At 33.0% G+C, this 22,311-nt stretch overlaps 1 protein-coding gene across 2 annotated transcripts in view; it reads left to right on the top strand.

The window, feature by feature from the left end:
• Window positions 1-1,333: 1,333 nt before the first annotated feature.
• Window positions 1,334-22,311, top strand: part of LOC108757022 (protein FAM46C-like) — a 139,828-nt gene continuing 118,850 nt past the window's right edge. For both annotated transcript variants that reach the window (XM_018501264.1, XM_018501263.1), the window contains exon 1: window positions 1,334-1,615. In XM_018501264.1, coding sequence (XP_018356766.1) covers window positions 1,484-1,615 — 132 coding nt within the window. In that variant the 5' untranslated portion in view covers window positions 1,334-1,483. The remainder of the gene's footprint in view (window positions 1,616-22,311) is intronic.

Raw genomic sequence — 22,311 nt, 5'->3', positions numbered from 1 at the left:
TAATTTATAAATATATTTTATATACATAATAATTTATCACATTTATTATACGTATAATATAAAATAAAACATAAATTAATTTTATACAATTAAGCGGTGCGTCTACAATGAGATTTCAATGCGTAAAGCTTTAAGCCCAAAGTCATAAGAAATTGACTAATCATAGTCAATTTTCTTCTCACACACACACACACACACACACACACATTCGGCAGTGATTGGTTAATTTCTTACGGCTTAAGGCTTAAGCTTTAGTTTTATGCCTTAAAATTTCACTGTAGACATCGCGCTTTATGTACGCAATCCGCGTGAGAATTAATGCTCGTTTCTACCAATGTAGTTTAATTTTAATCTTGGCTTCAACAAACTCTTCATTTTTTTCTAGTTCTAAGAATTAGAGAGAGAGAGACGAAAATTAAGTTGAACCAAGATTAACGTTAATCTACATTGATGGAAATGGATATTAGAGACAGTTGGCGAGCCGCAAGAAACGTCTCACGTTCGCGCCAGCGCGTTAGCTAATTACGGTTGGCGAACTGAGAGCTAACAATTTTCCTCGTCGCCGGTCGCGCCTGATCGTCGTCGAACTTCGCTAGGCTATCAGACAACAGCCCAACAGGCATGACATCGCGAATGTAGACGATCAACACCGCGACGCGACGGCGGCGGAAAGCTCTCTCGGGTGATTTCGGGCAGACGGACGGGCGCGAGGGTAGCGCGGGGGGAGGTCGAGGAAGAGCCGGGGAGGGCCGGGAGGGGGGGGGGGAGGCTGTCGCTTGGCATTCGGCTCGGCTCGGGTGGGGCGACGACGGTGAGCCGGGACCGACCGAGGCGACGAGATTCTCGCAGTGCCGAACCCCGTCGTTCGCCTCGCATTGTCTCACGTCGTTCGTATCTTCCGCATCTCAGACGTCGCAATAATAAGTATCCCGTATCTAACGTTCACGTTAATCATCGCTGCAGCGCCGTGTGTCGCATCCAACTTCGCATCGTCGCGGAGTACAGCGTGAAGGTGTCCGCGCTCGCGCGCGTGTTCGTGCCGTCGCGCCGTTTCCCCGTGTGTCACGCGCGCGACTCCCTGTAGTCCCTGTGCGACGATCTGCCCGTCCGGCTCCACCGTTTGCCGTTTTTACCAGAAGAATTTGCAATTAATCAAACTAACGTGCTATTCCGCCAGCTTACGCGCTCGCGTATCGACCACGTGATACCCGCGCCGTCGCCGCCGCCGCCGCCGCTGAAAATCCTCGTTGCGGCGTGCGCGACCGAATTCGGAAGTCCGCTCGTCTTCTCGCGCGACGCGATTATCACCGTCGCCTTCTACGGATCTCTCAATTCGCCGCGCCGGCAAATCGATCCGGGTTGATCGGAGCGCAAGCCGGAGAATATCTTGTTTCCGTTGTTGGAATTCTCGTTTCTCGTTTCGTGTCATTATCATATTCGAGGAAAAAGAATTCGACGGAAACGAATCATCCTGGAAGCGACTATGGAGGACGGAGTCCGCAACGACCTACCGGTAGCCGGGCAGGCCGAGGTCGCCGCGGGTGATGAAACGAAAATCTTCAGGCAGAGACTATACGCCGGAGCTGTCGATCTCTCGCTAGTACCGCTGATGCAGGTAAGCTTATTATGTAATACGCTCGAACGGGTCGTTGGCGCGACTTGACGCGTATGTACGACTATGTGCGAGCGAACCGCCTCGCCTCTCGGCCCATTTGCGGCGCGCCAGTACGACGGATGGGTAGAGGGGGTGAAGTCGTTCAACCCTCTCGCGGGCCGGAGACTGCGGTGGAGGTCGACACCCCGCGCGTCGCCGGCGAACGATCGATCCGCGATCGATTCTCCATGCTCTCGGGACGATGATTCGTGTGCTCTGACACGAACTACGGCGAAGCGCGAATCTGAAAGCCGCGAAACGAAACGTCAACGTGCTTCTGCCTTTCTTCCCCTCTCACGTACACTGTTTACCTCGTCTCTGTCCTTCGCGTGTCTGCCGCGTCCTACATCGACTTTAGTACAAATATTATTATGCTGACGCAGACGTGCGGGCACTCATAATACATTGACGGATGTCTAAAGCCCGGTTCCGGGCTAATGTAAAATCAACTTAATCCCGGTTCGATTTACTCTTTCGTTTTTTAATTCTTAGAATTAAACAGTAGACTGAGATTAAAGATAATCTTATTTTGAAATTAGGTCTGAAGGTGTTAATCCCGGTTCGATTTACTCTTTCGTTTTTTAATTCGTAGAATTAAACAGTAAGTTAGACTGAGATTAAAGATAATCTTATTTTGAAATTAGGTCTGAAGCCGATGGTATTCATAAAGGCGGTATTCATAGTCGGTCATTATTTCAAGATTATCAGTAATGTCTTAAGATGTTTCAGTTTCTCTGATTTTAATTCTTAGAATTAAACAGTAAGTTGAACTGAGATTAAAGATAATCTTATTTTGGCGGAATCGGGTCTAAGGCTGGTATTCATGTAGTCGGATCTTATTTCAAAATCATCTTAAGTAATGTCTTAAGATGTTACAGTTCTCTGATTGATTTATGACTTGTGACTTAAGACAATCGCAAATATAAGAGACTCGATTATGAATATCGGTCTAACTGATCCGATTTTTTAACGCGATTATAATTCTCCTTAACAAAATAATAGGCTAGCGAATAGCACACTTTCACAAATTGTATGTAATTTGTAATGGCAATTAATTTTTTTTCCTCGTCTCAATTGTTTAAATTGGGACTGCTATCTGTCTCACACAAGTGAATTAATATAATCGAAAAAAGATCTAACAACTTCTTTCGAATGTTTCTGAATATCTTTTTATTTTTTTATATTATAAAATATAAATAATAGAAAGGACATGTAAGAGTCGATTATAAAGTTCGCACAAATAATAAGTTAAAAAAGTTAAAATATATACATAAATCGACTGTAATTAAATTAAATTAGAACAATAATCATAACATAACATGTTTCGGCCGCTAGTTTGAGTCATCTTCAGATGTCATAAGAGAGCATAAGTATTAACTGTAGTGATAGAAAAAATATACATGCATTGTGTGATGAGCTCCACAGAGTATACGAAATTGCTCGCAAACGATCGGAAGATTGATTGTTGATAAATTCGATAATCTGGTAAGAATACAAACATGATGGATATAATTAATATAATACAAAATACAAGCAAAACCGTTACTTCACTAAAAAAAAAGTTGATTTTTATATCTTAACTTTTTTAACTTGTTATTTGTGTGAAATTTATTACCGACTCTTACATGCGCCTTCTATTTATATTATTGATTTGATATCAAGAGTCTTTGTATTAATTAATTTATTTTTAATGTTTTGTAATCTGCACAACTATCAAATGAGAATAAAAGCTTTTCTATTTATGTCTGGAATGATTATTTCTCAAATTAACCGATTCAAAGTATATACAGTGTCCCTCTTAATTATTGATATATTAGCACTTGTATACAAGATGACACTAAACTGAGTCAAAAAATCCTCTACTATTTTGTAATTTTCGGTAATTTTTTTAGTTACTCAACAAGCAGACTGTAAGACAATTTTAAGATATCTTTAATAAGAGTTCTTGAAGAAACATCTTTAAGATATTTCCTAAAAAATTATGGAAGATATCTTAAAGTTGTTTTATACTTTGATTTCATCTGCTTATTTTACCGGCAATCTTTAGAAATATAATATTTTATTAACTTGCGAAAATTGTAAAATGGTGGAGAATTCTTTGATTCAGTTCCTCGAATTTTAGTCCGCTCTATCTGCAAAGGAGCGCTGTGTCAATAATTAGGCGACATCCTGTATATTGTGAATCAATTCAATTTGAATCAGAAAAAAAATCCATTACAAGAAAAAATGAATGAATGATCTTAGTGTAGAAAAACAAATTTTAAATGCAAATCGTAAATTAAAAATACGAAATATTTAGTATTTTTATTTAAATATTGCATATATAATGAATATGCAGAGCCGGTTTAACAACAAGAAATATTTTAATTTTATTCATTATCCTATTTAATACTATTTTGATGAAAATTATTATGACAGATTGAACATTGGATTTCTCTCTCAAAAATCATAATATATATATAAATATAAAATAAAATAATATAGTGATATTTAAAATGAATGTAGATATTTAAAAATGAATAATTCAGAATAATTATATTGCTATAATATATTTTATTGCATCTTAATTTACTTTGTAAAAACTTTGTCCCACGATTTTTTTTACTTGAATTTTTTAAAAGAATTTTTTAAAGAAAAGAATTAAATAAAACTTTTTTAAGAACTCTTACAATATATGATAGATAATTTTCAGGACTTATAATATATAACCTTTTATTTGTCAGTTAATTTTAAACGATCTACAATGTTAGATCTAAACTATCAATATATTAGAATGAAAATTGCGAAAATTAATTTAAATAAAGTAATCTTTGTCCGATATTATCGCGTAGAAGATCCACTTTAAAACTAAAGAATTTGCAGATTACAGAGATGATATGTTCTATACATTTGTGTTGCTGCGTGATTTATTATGTATAGTCACACGCATGATACGTCAATCAATCTTTTTATAAACAGATCATCTTGCGCTACTTCCGAGGTTGCAGCCTTCGAGGAAGAACACTTTTTTGCCGTATTATCAAATCGGAATATTTATCACATACAAGCGAATTTGTGTATGTGAAAGATAACGGCGATTAGATAATGAAATCGAAGAATCTATCTAGAAATTGCGCGGACTTGAGCAACTTCGAGATCGTCTTTCTAATTTTTTTAGACAAGTTAATTGCTCGATTACGAGACGAAACTGATTTAATTTAGTAGAATTCATATTTATACATTTTATTCTCGTGGTTAAATTTAACAGTGTATATCAAAGTCCAATGAGATAAGAAACTTTTGATTATTATTTTTGTCAACTTCAGTAAATTATACTGTTAAATTCATAATGTAAAATTATTTAATTTGAGTTATTTTTAATCCATAGATCGCCACTGCTCTTACTAACTATATCGTTAAAACTGAAACGATAATTAAATTTGTCGTTAATTTGATTAAAACAAGGAGTTGATTAAAACAATTTAACTCAAGAAAATGTATTAAATTTGACTCAAATTTGTTTATTATTTACTAATGCATACGATTTATTTACTAAATGCATACGTTAATATGAACAATGTTTACTTTGAAACTAACCACAGAAATGGATTGGTTTACATTTTGACACAGATGGAAGTTAAAATAACAATATGTTATTTAACTCAAGAGATTGGATTATATATCATTGCTCCTTTGAAATCTAATAGTGTATATAATAAAGATAATACAAATTAGAATAAGATACTATATATAAAGATATATTAAAAGAAGAGTACAAGGTATATAAAGGTTACCACAGACCTGAAAAACCGGGAAAAGTCAAGGAAATTGAAATTAGTCATAGAAAACCGAGAAAAGTTAGAGGAAAATACAAAAGACTGGAATTTTGAATTTTGCTCATAATTCCGCTATTATAGCAGCTGACTGCTGCTATTCCAAATAATTTTTATAATGTTTTAAATATTACATTTGACGTTTATTATAATCAAATAGATTCAAAACTCGTGCACTTTAAACGATTTTTGAAAAATAATTAAAATTTATATTTTATACATTTATAATTGTATTTAATCGCTCATTTTCGTTATAACTGAAATATTTTTTTCAGTACTAATTTTCTATTTTTTTTTTTTACTTGAATTAGCCCCTAAAATCTTATTATGTTACTAAGCTTCTTTTGTGTTTTTAATAATATAAACTAGCTTTTTTTACAATCCTTGATTCTATTAACATTTAGAATGATCTATAGATTAAAAATAACTCAAATTAAATATAATTTTACATTATGAATTTAACAGTATAATGAAGTATACTGAAGTTGATAAAAATGATAATCAAAAGTTTCTTATCTCGTTGGACTTTGATATACACTGTTAAATCTATATACACTGTTAAACCATGGGAATAAAATGTATAAATATGAATTCTACTAAATTAAATCAGTTTCGACTCGCAATCGAGCAATCAACTTGTCCAAAAAAATTAAAAAGACGATCTCGAGTTTGCTCAAGTCCGCGCAATTTCTAGATAGATTCTTCGATTTCATTATCTAATCGCCGTTTTTTACACATTTTATTATGTTAAAATTTTTACATATTTTATATTGATCATAGAAATTTCCCAATTTTATCTGGAAAATCTGGAAAAGTTCTGGGAATTTTAAAATTAATTTTCTCAAGAGTGGCAATCCTTAATATAAAAACAACGGTATATATACATACATGTACCTCTCTTTCTCACTCTCGTTTTGACAAAAATTGCTCGTGACCAGACTCTGTTATAGGTCAGTTATTCGTAATCACTTCTTATTTTGAGATCGTCTTAGGTAATATCTTAATGCGGCTATCTGATTAGCTTATAACATCCTAAGATTGCACTTAAGGTAGTCTTAAAAATGAGAATCGTCTATGAATATTGGCCATAAGGTCTCTATATAGTAATCCATTATCGGATTTTTCATAAAACATTTGATGACGGAGATACTACAGCACTTCCGTGAAATATTTTGACGAGATTTACTTTGTTCGTGACGAAATTCCGTAAAATATCGCAGAATAATTCGTTTTCGCGATATTTGCTTGATCGTAGGCGTGGATAAAAAGCGTTCTCATTTAAACGCTGTTTTTCCGCTTAAGTGCGTGCGCCGCGTGTACCGAACGCAACTGCACTCCGATTCGATCGCGTCGCCGCGGCGAGAAGGGAAGCGAATGGAAAGGGCAGAATTTATAAGGAACGACAATTATTAAATTAGCATAACGGGTGTTTGCGGTCGGCAACGATCGACGGTGACGTTGGCTAATCAGTGTCCCAGTATGTATTAATTTACCGGCCACAATTTCAATGAAAGGTGATATTGATCACGTGTCTTACCGCACGGTATTGTCTATTTTGTTGCAGGATACAATATTTTATAAATTGCATATATATATATATACTTTATATATTTGTCCTTTGTATTTCTATTTTATATATATATATAAATATGATAGAAAATTATTATATAGAGAAACAATTTTAATTTTGCTTAAGTATGTGTATTAAGTATGACAAATATTAATATATAGTATAATATATGTATATGATATTAATATAATTTATGTATATATTCTGTCTGAAACCAAGTTTTCCTCGGTTATTGAAACTTTGCACAAATGCTCTCTCTTATTCTAATTATATTTATTGCATCAATTAATATTATATTACCTCAAATAAAATTTAAAATTTAAGCGAAATTTAAACCCCGTTTCGGATGTAAGTACATATATGTGTATACGAAGCATAAATGGTTTTCGCGATTAAATTTACGTAACGAAATTATTTTCATATTCCTTTCTTCTCCCTTTCATATTCCTTTCTTGGTTCTTTCTTTACGTAGACGTGAAATGGAAATATATCGTTGCAAAATAAAAAGAATTATATTTTTCAAAAATTTTCCAAGTACAAAATTACGTAATAACGTCTTCTTACAGTTTTTATTCCAGTATCCGTTACTTTCCATACTGTAGCACAAAGATAAGTCTACAATAAAAATGTCATTCAACATGTATAACGAACCATTAAAATACGAACGACATTAATATCAGGACTTTTAAATGCTCCGGAAATTTTATCATATATCGTCGATGCGCATATGGTAGAAATAATTTTCACGGTCGAAAGGGTCACGCGATAAGATAATTATTTACTTACGTATATAGTGAGGAAGAAAGTAATCAATGATGTCACTAATATATTTTTTAATTTTGCATTGATGATTTAAATTGACGATTTATCCATTTTTAACATTATGTTAAATTAAGCACACAAATTGGTTTAATAATCGCGAACATTGAATAAAAAAAAACGTATCACTACGTATTTATTATAGATAACAGATCGTCAAAAGTTTGATAAAGAATCAGATATTTGAAATATTTAATTTTTAATAATAATAATTTTATGTGTGTAAGAACATCTCACAACTAGCGTTGAAAATCTATTTTCTTTAAAAGGCAGACAATTTTTTTCACAGCAATTTTTTATCTAAAATCTGCCTAAAATTAGATTTAATCATGCAAAATTAATATCAGAATAATAAAAAAAGTTTAATATAAGTAAATTTAACGGGGAGAAAAGGAAAGAAAATTCAACAATATCTATCGATGTGTGATTACGAAGAAGTATCAGTCACTTGTTGAAAACTCGTTTTCAATCAAAGTTCAGATATGAAGTTATACCGAAACTTTATCGCTCAAGAAAACCACTACTCTCGTATCTACGAGTTCCTTTCTTTTCATATGAATACTTTTTAAACTGTTTTATCTCATTTTGTGGTCGCCGCGCCGTCGCCATACCTAGCGTCGTGAGCTTTTTAATACTCCCGTATCGTACACCCACGCATCGCCTCTTCAAACGATCATTTGTGTCTCGAATGACGTCACTTTCTCGCCTTCTGCATCTCCGAACAACGAGATTGCTCTCAGAGCAATGGCACAGTTATCGATTGAACGTCAGGCCATAGCGTGATAAAGCGTATTATAGAGTTGCTTACATAGTATTTCGATTGAAAAATGTTATCGGTACAACTGCTCTCTCGAGATAATAAACCATTTCGATCTGAAGGAAAGTAGCGTTGCAAGGAAGATAACGGTGGATTGGATAATGCTGTATAATAATTCTTGATAGGTCTCGAAAAATATTTGCATTTTTATACCAAAATTAATCGCATTATACTCTTCCGTTAATTTTGCAAACGAGATTTTCTCCGAGATGATCATTTTCGACGAGCTAGTGGCTGTCTTTGCGCGACATTCGGCTTTAAGTGCGACAGATGATTAAGGCAGCGATGCCTTACTGTGTCCTTAATCGTGCTTAAACGTGCCAAACATGTTTACGCGTGTTATGCAATACTGAAAATCTCGTGATTCGTGCAGATGCAGAGCACACATGCGAAGATCTCAAATGGAGATGGCGAGATGATGCTGGAGAAGAAGTGGACGACGACCGACTTCGCGACAAATAAGATTATCGTCGTCGCCAACGTTATTAAAGATCGAGCTTTCGAACTTTCTTGAATGTAGATTTTCTTGGCGGTTCGCGTGTCAGCTAATTCACCATGCACGAACGATAAGAGCGGCCGAACGTTTTTTTTTTTTTTTTGCTTAGATAAGGCAAAGTTTATCTGTACAGATAAGTACGAAACTACATTAACGCAACTAACGATCGATCGTGACATAGATCTTGAAAGAAGTTCATATCATTGGCCGCCGATAAATAATATCGAACAAAAATATATCGAAGGAAAAAATATATTAATTATAGCTTTCTTGGGATCGCGTGAATGATTCACATAAACTAAATATAATAATCTCTAAATATAATAAGCATAATCTAAAATGTTCGAGTTTATAGCATGTGTGTCAAATAAAGGACATCGACATTTATGATTCACGTATTTCACATTTTCTTTGGAGGGCGAATTTCCAATCCCACTCATCTCTTTTTCTTTCGTTGAAATAAGACCTGAGAGCTCTGAGTCGTTTGAATTTTTCAAAAGTTTTGAATTTGTCAAAGAAGGACGAATTTTGACGGATTGGAAACGCAAATAGAGTCCAAGACGACGACGATACGTAGAAATGAAACTTCAAATGTTTTAAGAAAGAAAAAAGAAGCACCAATATCTACATGTATCTGTTTCCGATCTCTCTCGCAAACTCACGCGAGAGATTTTTTTTAATTTACGTTAGTTTATTTCGAGTTTATTTCGAGGCTGGGACTAAAGTTACAACGGAGGTTTTCGTGACGTCGCGTCGGCACAAGTCAAGTCGGCGTTTGTATTTTTTGCCGATGTTATTCTCGTGTACGTATACACTGTAATATTCCGCGGCGGAATATTACATACACACGTATACAGTCCTCTGGCGTTGCCAATCCGAGTGCGGCATCTCTTATTTACCCGAAATACCAGAAGAAGGTCGCTCGCCTGTATGTATAGCATCACGAAAGTGAAACGAGAGAGAGAGAGAGAGAGAGAGAGAGAGTCGACTAACGGCATCTCATTCTTTCTTACATCTATATTTTGCTCTCGTCCGAAAGGTTAATGCGTACGGATCGCATGTACATACGTCATAAATCGAAAATGCTTGTCGTGAAGGCGAGATGTGCTTTCAGGACCGCCTGCTATAATAATTAATCCCGCCAGACACCCGGTTGAACCGGCTTTGCTATACAATACGTGCTGTGACTCGCGCAAAAGGTGACTCGTGGATTCGCACATTTAGATTGCAGCCACGATGACGTAGTCGCGGAACGATCGATAGACCGCGAAAGGAACCGTCTTCCATTATCGGCCGGTACAATGACTTCTTATCGAAATTTCGAATTAGCGCGGCAGTACACGCGCAACGTGATCCGATGTTTATTGCTCGAGCTTCTCGAATCAAAAGGTATTGTAGGTTTCGTTGTTCAGCAAATTTTATGAGTTCTCTTATCCATGCGCGTTTTATGTTACGAAAACAGTGTAATGTTTATACAATATTTAGCATATCTATATACTTGTTGAAACGTGCGATGTTGATGAAAGATGCGATATCAAGATTGCGACGGATATAAAGATTTCATAAACACATTCTTTCGTGAAGGAATGTAACTCTGCAGAAATTTAGTATTTATTTTTTACAATTAATTGTTGGCATTATTTAATTTACGATTAATGAGATATTTTTTGAAATTTGCATTTTAATAAAAAAAAAAAAACCTTTCGATTTTGTATCTTAATATGATTATTAAAATTATAGCTTGTTTCTGCGGTACCATTTTTATGAACGAATAAGAAAATTTGACGCTCGTATAAAAATAGATAGATATCGAGATAATAATGTATAAAAATGATGAGATTGAGATGTTGTTATGAAAACTTAATTTTCCCTCCCTCTTTATCGTTCATTTTTCATTCCTTGTAACTCTTTAATAACATCTCCTTGACTTTCGAAGTCAAATAACAAAGGTGAAGTCTGTAGTCTGATATATTATGAAATAAAAAATTACGAAGAAAATGTATTCGATGCAAAAAGATAAAAGTGTATTTACTCGTTTTTATTCAAGTTCCCGCGTTATTGCAAGTCAGTTAAAACCGTGACTCTTTCTCGCTTTCGTAATTTTCATAGCGAACGGTAATGCAGTAACGACGATTCTATTCCGCGAAAAGACATAAATATCGCGACGCTTATAAATAATGGGATTATTTTAACTTGTTGGAAATGGAATAAATTTCTGGATTGATAAATTAATTCGCACATATTTTGACACAGCTATACAATTTGTTTTATGACGTTTTATTGCACAGTATTAAACTCAACATTGTTTACCGTATTTTGGACAATTGAGTACACACAAGCGGCATTATCTCTTGGAGGATAATTAAATAAGTTATTTGTTTGATTGAAAAATTCATGTATTTGATGAGAATTTAAACACATATTGTACTTTTAAATACATATTGTAGATTTCTTCTTATCTTGATTTGATACGCAACACGATAAATTATTGTACTTTCATTATAAAACAGTTATTTCAACATATTAAAACAGTTATAAATGAATTATAAAATAGCTTATCTTAATATAAATCTATCTATTTTTCGGAAATATTCAAGTGAATGTCACATACACCCCCTAAATCTCCATTTTCTTTCTCAATTGCTATAACAGCTGGATACATTCGCTGTTTTGACACATGTTTTTCTTCTCGAGTTTCTTATGTTTGATAAATTAATATCCATACAACGTATAAATTACATTTAACATCATTTTGTGAGCTTTATATAATATAAGTAGAATTTCTATAAATGTGTATAAATGTGTCATATATTTAAAAAATTTCAATAAATAAAGATGTAATAATTGCAACAAAATATGTCCGTAAGATTTTTTTTATTGAGAAATAATAAAACTGTTCAGTTTACGCAATTGGTTTTTAAGATAAAACATTAAATGTTAAAAGTTTAATAATATCAGAAGATAAGTTGTATTAAATTTATTTTCGTGCGGAAATCTTTTAATTAAGTGGCCCGAGTAAATATCAAGGTAACATTTACCACTTTTACGTCTTTTATTATAGCGATGTGTGATACATTGTAGTATTAAATCGAAAAATTTGTCAAGGAGGAACCATTGTCGCAAGTGAAATTTTTTGAAGGTCGAATATGAAAAGAATATTATAAAATATTAAATTATTATTTAAATTATTACAAATTGAAAAATTATTATCAAATGTATAATTCATAAAACGTTTTATTTAAAATGATATTATAATAATACAAAAAAATAATAATATAATGGAATCTATGTTTTACATTTTTAAAAGTTTTTTTAAATTAAAAAATATTCTTGAGATATCGAAGTTGCGATTAAGCATTTCGGAAATATTAAAAAAATATCTAACATCTTGTTATAAATATTCTTAAAAAAGGAAGCTCCAAGGAGTCGTTCCTCTCGTGGCCCTTCCTCGCGGATTCACCAGTGGTGTGATAACGGAATAATACTATGCGTGCGTAAACATAATAAATTATGCTTATCGTAGGACTCCCACCATGCAATAATTAAGTTTCCTCTGTGATAATTCCATGCTTCTGACATCAAAGTTATTGATCAGTGCGTCAATCCGGCTGACACACGGTCTCTCTCGATGGCCGTGCCCGATTGAAATTCGATGAGGCCCGTTGCACACCGGAAATGCTCTCTCTTACCCCGATATTATCGATTCAAAAAGCGCGTCTCTCCCTCTGGAAAGGCGTCGACGCGTCATCGAAAATCCAACGGCACTCTCCCTGGTGAAAGCTCTCATTCGCGACATTCCGGTGCGAAATACCATAATCGACTGCGTGCACGCGATAATGAATGAACTCTTCTCGTATGTAACAAAGCGAACGATCTTATCGGGATTTTGCGCGTGGAAACCCAAAGATTGCACGCGGCTTACATCACGAGACCGTTATACGAGCGATTGTCTTTCTCTCGTACATAAGCGACGAGACCGGTCGTGGTAGCACGCAATCACTGGGGATCCTTAAATAGAATCGGATTTCGTCGACGGAGGTCGAAGGTCGATAATCGTATATGAAAGGACATGAAGGAAAGATATTGCCTTGATGTATCGAAAGTGTGAGTCTTAGCTCTGTGTGAGTCTGTTGATTCGAATGACTTCGTTCAACGTGCAGAATAAATTAACATGCGCATAAATTTGTTTCTATAAAGCTTAAGCACTTATTTATCGAAATGTAAGATTCTGATAAGATTTTTTATTTATATCTTATTTTTAAAATAAACACAATTATCAAATATTTCATCAAGATGCGGGTGCGCTAATTAAAAATGTTTGAAGCAAATATTTATAAAGAGAATTAATTTCTCAAAGGCAATGCGCACAATGTTTTCAATTAACAGATGTTTAACTTTTGCGAAATTTAAAGATGTAAGAGTTTTCTTGCTCCTTTTATGAAATTTTAAATTTACAAAGTTAGTAGTTATATTTGAAAAAAATCTGTGAATGTTATGAACAACTTGGTATATATACATGACAATTAATATCGAAAACTAATCCATTATAATTCAATTTTAATTGGTTTTAATAAAAAGGGAATATATATTTTACACTTTTTACAGCAATTATTTGTCTTGTTTCAAACTAAAAAAGCTTTTTTAATAATTTTATTCAATAGTAGCAGCATTAAACGCATCGCGTAATTTATTAGCAGATTTTGACAACGATGTACAATAAATTAATCATAGGACTCCTAATATTCAATAAAAATCGCAAATGTTAATGAGGGATTTGAAGTCGGCGCGAGAGACAAAGACTTTTAAAAGATTAATCAATCATTGCGCTTTATCTTTCGCGTCCAATGGCATTAGCGATTTTTATTAGCAGAATTTAACAATTACTTAGTAATAATTGCAGTTATTATTAGATATAATTGATCATGATTTTCAATATTCTATTGATAGAAAGTTATACTGTTTTTATGTACATATATGTAATAGTAATAAATCAATCTTTAAACAGAATTAAATATTAGAAGAGAAAGAAGAGATAGAGAGAGAGAGAGAGAGAGAGAGAGAGAGAGAGAGAGAGAGAGAAGAAGAAGAAGAAAGAGTAGTTATTATATTTACATAATGTTTAATTATTTTTGCATAATGCTTATTAATTTTTATGCGATCCATTTATAGAAAATTTTGATTATGAGGAAGAAATTATATTATTAAAGAAACTATCATTTTTACTAATTAGAATATATACAAGCACATGCTTTAGACTACGATGGCATTATTATGAAATATTAAAAATTTGTGAGAGATAATTTATTGCCTATTCGTGTCTACAATGTTCATCTGCATTGTAATAGCAGACAGACGGATTAATGAGTCATAACTATTCGTAAATTTGCACGGGAGATTATAATAACCGGGAAGAGCAATAAATAAACAGAAAAATGTCATATATATGAGCCAATTTTATATCACAACAATTATTTACAGCAAGGTTTATAAAACGTTTGAACTGTACGCAATGAAATATCTGACCAATGAAAGATCTCCGTGTCACGTTGAGTTTTACGCGCACTCGTTTTCTTTTAAAGTCCTGATTATGAACCACCGATTATCATGAATCGATTTTGCGAAAACGCGGACGGTGAATCTACGAGCGAGTTGCAAGCGACTTCACTGCACAAAAAGAAAGAGATCGACTGAGTTCCGTTGAGAATGCAAGGAGTATCTGTCGACGGATGACCTTATGAAACTGTAATGCCCACATAGTTTGCATGCAAATCCTTCATCCTTGCAAAACGCTGGAGGGCAGACGTTGCGTAAACGGAGAAACGCATACCGCAACGGATGTAATGCTACATCGATACAGGTACTGGCCGACGCGTGAATCTCACTAGTATTAAGAAGTGGACGATAGTTGCGACATAATGTATCTGAGCCTGCGATTTTACGTAAATCGTAGTCTTTTTCCGCTACAATTCCCACAGTAATATAGAAATCAATAATAGCGCATCAAAAGAGAGAGAGAGAGAGAGAGAGAGAGAGAGAGAGAGAGAGAGAGAGAGAGAGATAAGAAAGTAATTTCTTGACGACACGCAACAAAAATATATAATGCATGCAATATTATCCAATTTGCGAACGATTATAAAAAGTTCGATAGCTAATGCGATAAATAGCATAATGTTAACTGCTTTATCATTATCTATTAAATCCACATATATTGGAAAAAGAAAAAAACAAGCTTAATGATGCAGTTATATCACAAGGAACAATACTTCTAAGTTTTTTATATAGATTTTTTTACGGCACTTAAGTCTCTTTCAATTTTAAATATATTGGAGATCATATATGTATAAGATCTTTTGGAATTATCTTTCTTTTTTTATCTATAAATTTTTTTTATAAAATAAAATTTATTCTTATGATTTGTAATTTATATGAATTTACAGAGTATATTTTTATAAAGTTTATTATAGAAGTTTTCTCGTTTGATATTTAAATTATAATTTTAATTTTATACTATTTTAATTTTGAACGCCATGTCACTCATTTATGGACTCGAATTGTAAGTGACGCGTGAAATTTCGCAAAAGTCCCGTCACTCATTTATGAATTAAAAGGTTTTATTTATTCAGAGTTAGGTTTTTACCAAGTATTTATAAAAACACATTGAAAGAAAGAAACAAAATATTAAAATAATTTATTAAAAACAGAGACATTCATTTTTCGATGTTTAATTTATTTCTTTAAAAAAATCTGTTGTGTAATTTATTTGTTTTAACAAAGATTTATTATTCCAGTTTGTGAGTGATAGTTTTTTATTTACTCTGTCTGAAAGTATTAAATATTTAATAATACAAATAATATATAATATTTAGGTATATATTAATTGATATACTATAAATACTTTTTATATTTATATAAATATTTACATTATATTTATTTATTTTTTTATTTATTTTTACAATCTCACTTTTTATTTTTTATAAAAAATTGCACAGTTGTGCAATTTTTCACTTTAGACTTTTGAGAATTGACGCCAAAAAATTTACTTGCCAATCAATGATCGATATTTAATAGTCGATTCTTATATTTAAGACTTTAAGTATAGTCTTAAGATGTCATAAACCAATCAGACAGCATTAGTATATTAAGACATTACTTAAGATGGACGTAAAATTGACTATAAATAGCCAAAGTAAACTTATTACGTTTCCGAAATACATTATCTAATTCAAAAATATTATTACTATTATATTATATAATTAGATGTTACCTGTTACTTAAAAGAATTTGAATTAGCCCAGATAATTTTATTTCTTTTAAATGCTCTGTATATTTTGTGCGGCCAGCAAGTAAATCCTATTTTCTCGAATAAAATTCTCAAGAGAGATTACCTCTCTTGAAAATGTTTAACTCCACAACTTCTCCGATGATTCTAAAGATGCTTTATATGGTACCAGTCGCATTCTACAAGTGCGAATATGTCGCCCGGTCTCACGTTCGCTTTCACGCATTCGCGTACACGCACATATAGGCGCACATTGGCGGATGCGGCTTTGACGTCGTTTTCTTGCGTTCATCAATCAAACGTCATTTCAGGCACGATACGTTGGTTCGCGCAGTTTTCCGGCATTCGACGGACGTTTAACATTGATGTACACGACACGCGTGCACACGGTGCGAGCGTGTCTATTAATATGTATTGTACGGCGGCTCGTCACGTGTTAACGCACGCGTGTGCGTTACTCGTCCGGATTTGTACGGAGAGATAATTAAGTCGTAGACTCTCTTTAACGCGCATCGACGAACCGAGATGATTTGTTTATCCGATTGCAAGTAACATTACCGTGGAATGACGATCCGCTCTCTAATTATGGCTATTTAAAGGAAACGACATCGTCGTGATGAGCCGCTCACTTTTCATCCTTCGCAATTATATCTCTCTTGCGCTTCAGCACGATGAGGCGACTTTGTGTGCGCTCGTAATTAACGCGTGTTATATCAAACGGAAGTAGCACAGATAGCGAGAATGCCTGGTGAAAAGTAAGCCTACCGAAAGATATGACGTTTTCGGTCTGTTACGTTAAATATCCGCGATATATGTATGTACATATAGATTAACCTTACAGTAATCTCTCGTGGCCGAGCGATAAACGTATTATGCAGGAAGTACGGAAGGATGTGCCCAATTCGTAAGCCGGTGCGGTCACGAGATATATAGTTGCTAAACAATGGCATTGTTGATATGAAAGTTAAAGCCGGAACAGCTGTCTGGCTGTTGGAATTACTACCTTGAAACTTCTAGCGCATTGTTTCTATTATTAGCCGAGCACTTTAGAGTATTTTATTACGTACTATTTTCAAGTGTCAAAACGGTAACGAGGACGATGTATGTAAGTGGAAGTATCTACAGGCTGCGAGAACAGTTTATATGTATGTGAAAGTGATTACAATTGAATTTTTAGTGCGGTCCCATTGTCAAATTTAAAACTTTCTAACAAAGTAATTTATGGAAGATATTGTTTTCGCAGGATTTTCGGAGACGCTTAATTCAATTTTGATCTCGGAATTTTAAAATTTTAATCAAAAATATATATATATATAAATTCAAAATATATCTGATTATATCGTGAAATCGATTTTAGATGATTCTATCACTGAATTTGAAAGTAGCCTAATGAAATGTCGAATTTCAAAGAGATAGTAATCTCCATGAAAATTTAGTGTCACAGGGCAGTTTGAAAATTAGTATTAATTATTTTTGTAGCAACTAATTTAAAAAAAAAAAAAAACTGAAAACTTGTTATTTTACAATTAAAAATTCCTGAAAACCGAGTTTTATGAGAACTGAATTTGTCCGCAATATTGAATTTATCATTAAAAATTTTTTATTTTCAATTCGAATGAAGATTATTCGAATAAAAATTATTTGAATCACCTACATTATCACAAATTACCCTATAGGCTAAAATTCATAAAAACTAACGAAACGTTTACTAAATAAAATATATGATCTCGAACGAGTTCTAAAAGGATTAATAGCAAATCTTTTTGATGACTTTCGATTTGGTTTAGCTTCAATTTTACTGGAAGCTTATTCGTCTCGATTGTTTCTAAACGTACGTATATATATGCAGAAACATTCCTCCGACGTTATTATACAAAAGGTGATGGCGCAACGCAAGATATCAACGCAAGATGCAATCAATATGGCAGAATATTGAGAGAAGGCACAGCGCGGAGATAATGGGAGAATATCGAGATGAGTTTCGATGATGACAGCCACGCGTAAATTCCGAGTTATCGGATATTGCTCGTAGATGAAGTCTCGCCGTGCGCGAAGAGGAGAGCCGCATAACCATGTCTATCTGTTTTAGAGAAAGTCTCCGCGGGATATAAAATCCATTTTACCGGGCGATCGTACGGCGCTTCTTTTTTTTTTTCCTTTTTCCTCAGCTCGCATTCCTCAGCCATCACGCCGTGGTGCACCCGATGGAATCTTCTCGTAAATTGCCCTCTTCCGTATTGTCAAAGACGGTGCTTAAACCATGCAGGGAAAGTTTTTCCAATCTCCGTGACGTCAATGCTATTGCATGTATATATGTGCACCGAGAGCATGTATAGGATCACTCGATTCGATCGGCGATATATCTCTTCGCGAAGGCCGCGATAAATATCGTCTTTCCTGACACGGGAGAGCGCGAGAGAAAGAGAAACAGAGGTAACGAAATCGAGATTCATAACAGAATTATTCTTATGCTCGATAAAAAAAGATGATTGTTCACGATGTACTTTCCATCGTCAAGGAATACTTGGTCTTTGTTCTATGAAAATGTTAGATATGTTTATAAAAATTTTTTTAAGTAATTTTACGAGGTACAGCAATTTCCTCAAAAAATCGATCAGACATTTACATATAAAAGAATAATAGAGAACCCTTGAGTTAAATGTTAATCGACATTTTGTACTTTGTAACTTCCATATGTCAAAATGTATATCAATCTATTTCTACAGTTATTTTTAAAATAAACAACTTCTATTAACATATACACCTTCAATAAATAGTAAATTAACTTTGAATCAAATTTAATACAGTTTTTTTTTTTTTGTAAAATTATTTATTTTCAATTAACTAAATAGAAGCAGTGGTGACCTGTAGAAACGATTAAAAATAATTCAAATTGTATATAGTTCTAATTTTGACATTATGAATTTAACAGTGGGTCAGTCTTTCGGAGCATGACGCAAATATACGTGTGCAAATGGAAAGTTGAAAAGGAATAAATATTTTCCTTTTGCTTTTTAACAAATGAAAATATATTTGTTCTCAGTGAAGCGGAAACAAAATTGCTTTTGCAAATGTCGTGCTTGTGTGACGCTTCAGTGAATCAGGCGTACTAACATTAACGCGCGTGTATTATGCAGAAAACAATAAGCGCGTTGACGTTAAACGTCGTTGTTTCTTGTAAACGAATGCTCGGTCGCTACCCCTGCTAGTCGTCGCAAGCATGGGAGCAACGACCCATTGATCCCACGGGAGAATCTGGACCGTGCCGACTGGGGCACAAGGTAAATTCTACTCTACGCCGTGCAATTTCCAACGAGATATCGTCTTATTTCTAATCGAAATTTATAGTACGCTCTTAAGAGTTAATTTAAAAAAAAAAAAAAAAGTCGGAAACGAGAGATCTGCCGCGTAAACTTTTTTTTTTTTTTTTTTTTTTTAAATTAACTTTTAATGGCATGCTATAAATTTCGATTTTCTCTATGTGAAATGCAGCACTTTTTTTTGAGAAATAATGTCGAGCTCGTTTTTTTAATGCGAACGTTATTGTCTTACAAAAATGAAACAGCAAAATTTTTCTACTTCTTTGTACTCTCTAAATCTGAATCAGTGAATAATCACTGATATCAGTGTCAAGTGTGTCACTGGTAATCAGTGAATGAAATGTGAGATCCCTGACCTAGGTAATTTTTATTATGTGATCTAACTAATCTTTTAACGCATGAATTCAATGAATATGGTATCAGAAGATTGAAATTAACGTGCAAATATCAGTATTTTACTATTTTAATTATATCAAGCTCAAACATTTCTTCCTTTTTTTAGTTGAACTTCGTTGATTATCCAGTGCCAAGTATGTCACTGGGTAATTAGTGATTATCCACTGATTCAGATTTAGAGAGTAATTATTAAATGATTTTCTTATGTGTTTCTCTTGTTTTATATAAAACGATTGTTTTTTTTTAATTTCTGTTATGTTTTATCGTTTTATTCTGATAAGGTAAAGATTAATGCGTTTAAAATTTATAAATAGGTGTAACGGCAGCTGTAAAAAGTCATAAATTATCAAGTGGAAGTGTATGAAAATTATTTCCGTTATTAATAAATAGGTTTTTCCATGTTTTTACAATGTTTACTATGTTCCGCATAAATTATGCATGTAAGGCTCGGTCTGCGCTATAATCCTTTACTTTTTGTTATTTGATATCTTGGCAGCGTCCTACAATGATAATAATCGAGTGAAAGCCCATAATATTAATTACATCAACATGAGTTTTAAATGAAGCTAACGCACGCTTGTGATTAATTATTTTTTATACAATGTCCCAGTCGATAAACGTCGTTTATCACACGGATATGACGTGGCAACTCTGTTTAATTCGTCGTGGTAAGGAAAATATCGAATCATGTAAAAAATAAAAGCTAAATAAGTGGAACTCCAATTAGAAGACAAGCTCTTAAAATTTTTTTATTTTTATTTTTGATTTATAAATTAAAATAGATTTCTCAGGTTTGTATTTATAGTTATAATTCTATTGAAAAATTAAATAAGTCAGTTTCCGAAACATAATGTAATATATTTTAATGAATAAATCTTGAAAATTAATTTATTTATATCGTGCTTTGAATTTCTAGTCTAAATGTAATTTGACAGTTATTTTGAGATTGATAACGCGGAATAACATATGAGTTACCGAATCGAATCATGTCCAAATTGTACTTATCAAATTATTGATAATAATTAGTTTGAGATAGCTGAAACAGTTCACATTTTGAGGCAAGAAAAATATAATGAATTATAATAAATCTTATTCAAGAGTGAAGAAAAACTGTGAAATTAAAAAATAGACCTTTTCGTCTTGTTAGATTAAATATTTGGTTTAATTTTCAGCCTTTGTTTTTATTTTATTTTATAAAACTATCGGGTATCGTATTGCGCCATATTGTCATTTGATCGAAATTTGAGTCGGCAGACAGCGGCAATTTTATCAAAATAATCACCGAGCAAATAAAAAACATGTTTGAAATTTTATCCTGGGTTTTATTTGTGTGTGTACTTTAAACAAAAAAAAATGTTTTTTCAATTCTATATAAAGCGAATTAAAGATATTTTTCATCTACAGTGTCGATAATTCCGTTACATCAGTATCACCTAAAAATATTTCGATTTTACTTAGAGTTGACCGAATAATCTTTAATACTGCAGAAAACTAGGGAATTAGCCTTCTCTTTAATGAGGGAATTTAAGAAGAGAAAGACAGCGATACGTATCGCTTCGCGTGTCATCATATTGCTCATCGAAATGCATTCGTACCGAATACTATATATAATATTAAACAATTATTTCTTACGATCAATTCACTAGTTATCCGCCAGTGTGATTAATTAATTTTGAAATTAATGATTGTAAATGCATTGTCGAAATGAGAAGTTCGCACAACATATTTGTTTCACGAATTCAAAGTGACAGGGAATGGAAATTATTAATTATTGTTCAATAATATTTTTTTATCAATAATATTTTTTTAACAATAATATTTTTTAAAATTAGAATATGTTTTGCAACTAAACTTTTTTATTCGAATAATTTGTTTTTTGTTTTTGAATAAAAAGATTAGCGCGGATTAATACTTAAAGCGCTAGATTATTTTAATAATGGAAGATATATCAACTTTTTATTAGTATATTTTATATGAACATTTAATTAACAATTAAACACAACAATAAGGAAAAATACGAGCTAATGAGTATACGGCACGATTAAAATTACGCAAATAATAAATACAAATACAATACAATTTTTGCTGCTGTAATTTATTTCAAAAGATAGAAAAATTATATGTTTATGATTCATTGTTTGTCAAAGC

Source organism: Trachymyrmex septentrionalis, unplaced genomic scaffold (assembly GCF_001594115.1).
Source record: "Trachymyrmex septentrionalis isolate Tsep2-gDNA-1 unplaced genomic scaffold, Tsep1.0 scaffold131, whole genome shotgun sequence".
Classification (NCBI taxonomy): Eukaryota; Metazoa; Arthropoda; class Insecta; order Hymenoptera; family Formicidae; genus Trachymyrmex; species Trachymyrmex septentrionalis.
This window is presented reverse-complemented; position numbering and strand designations above follow the sequence as displayed.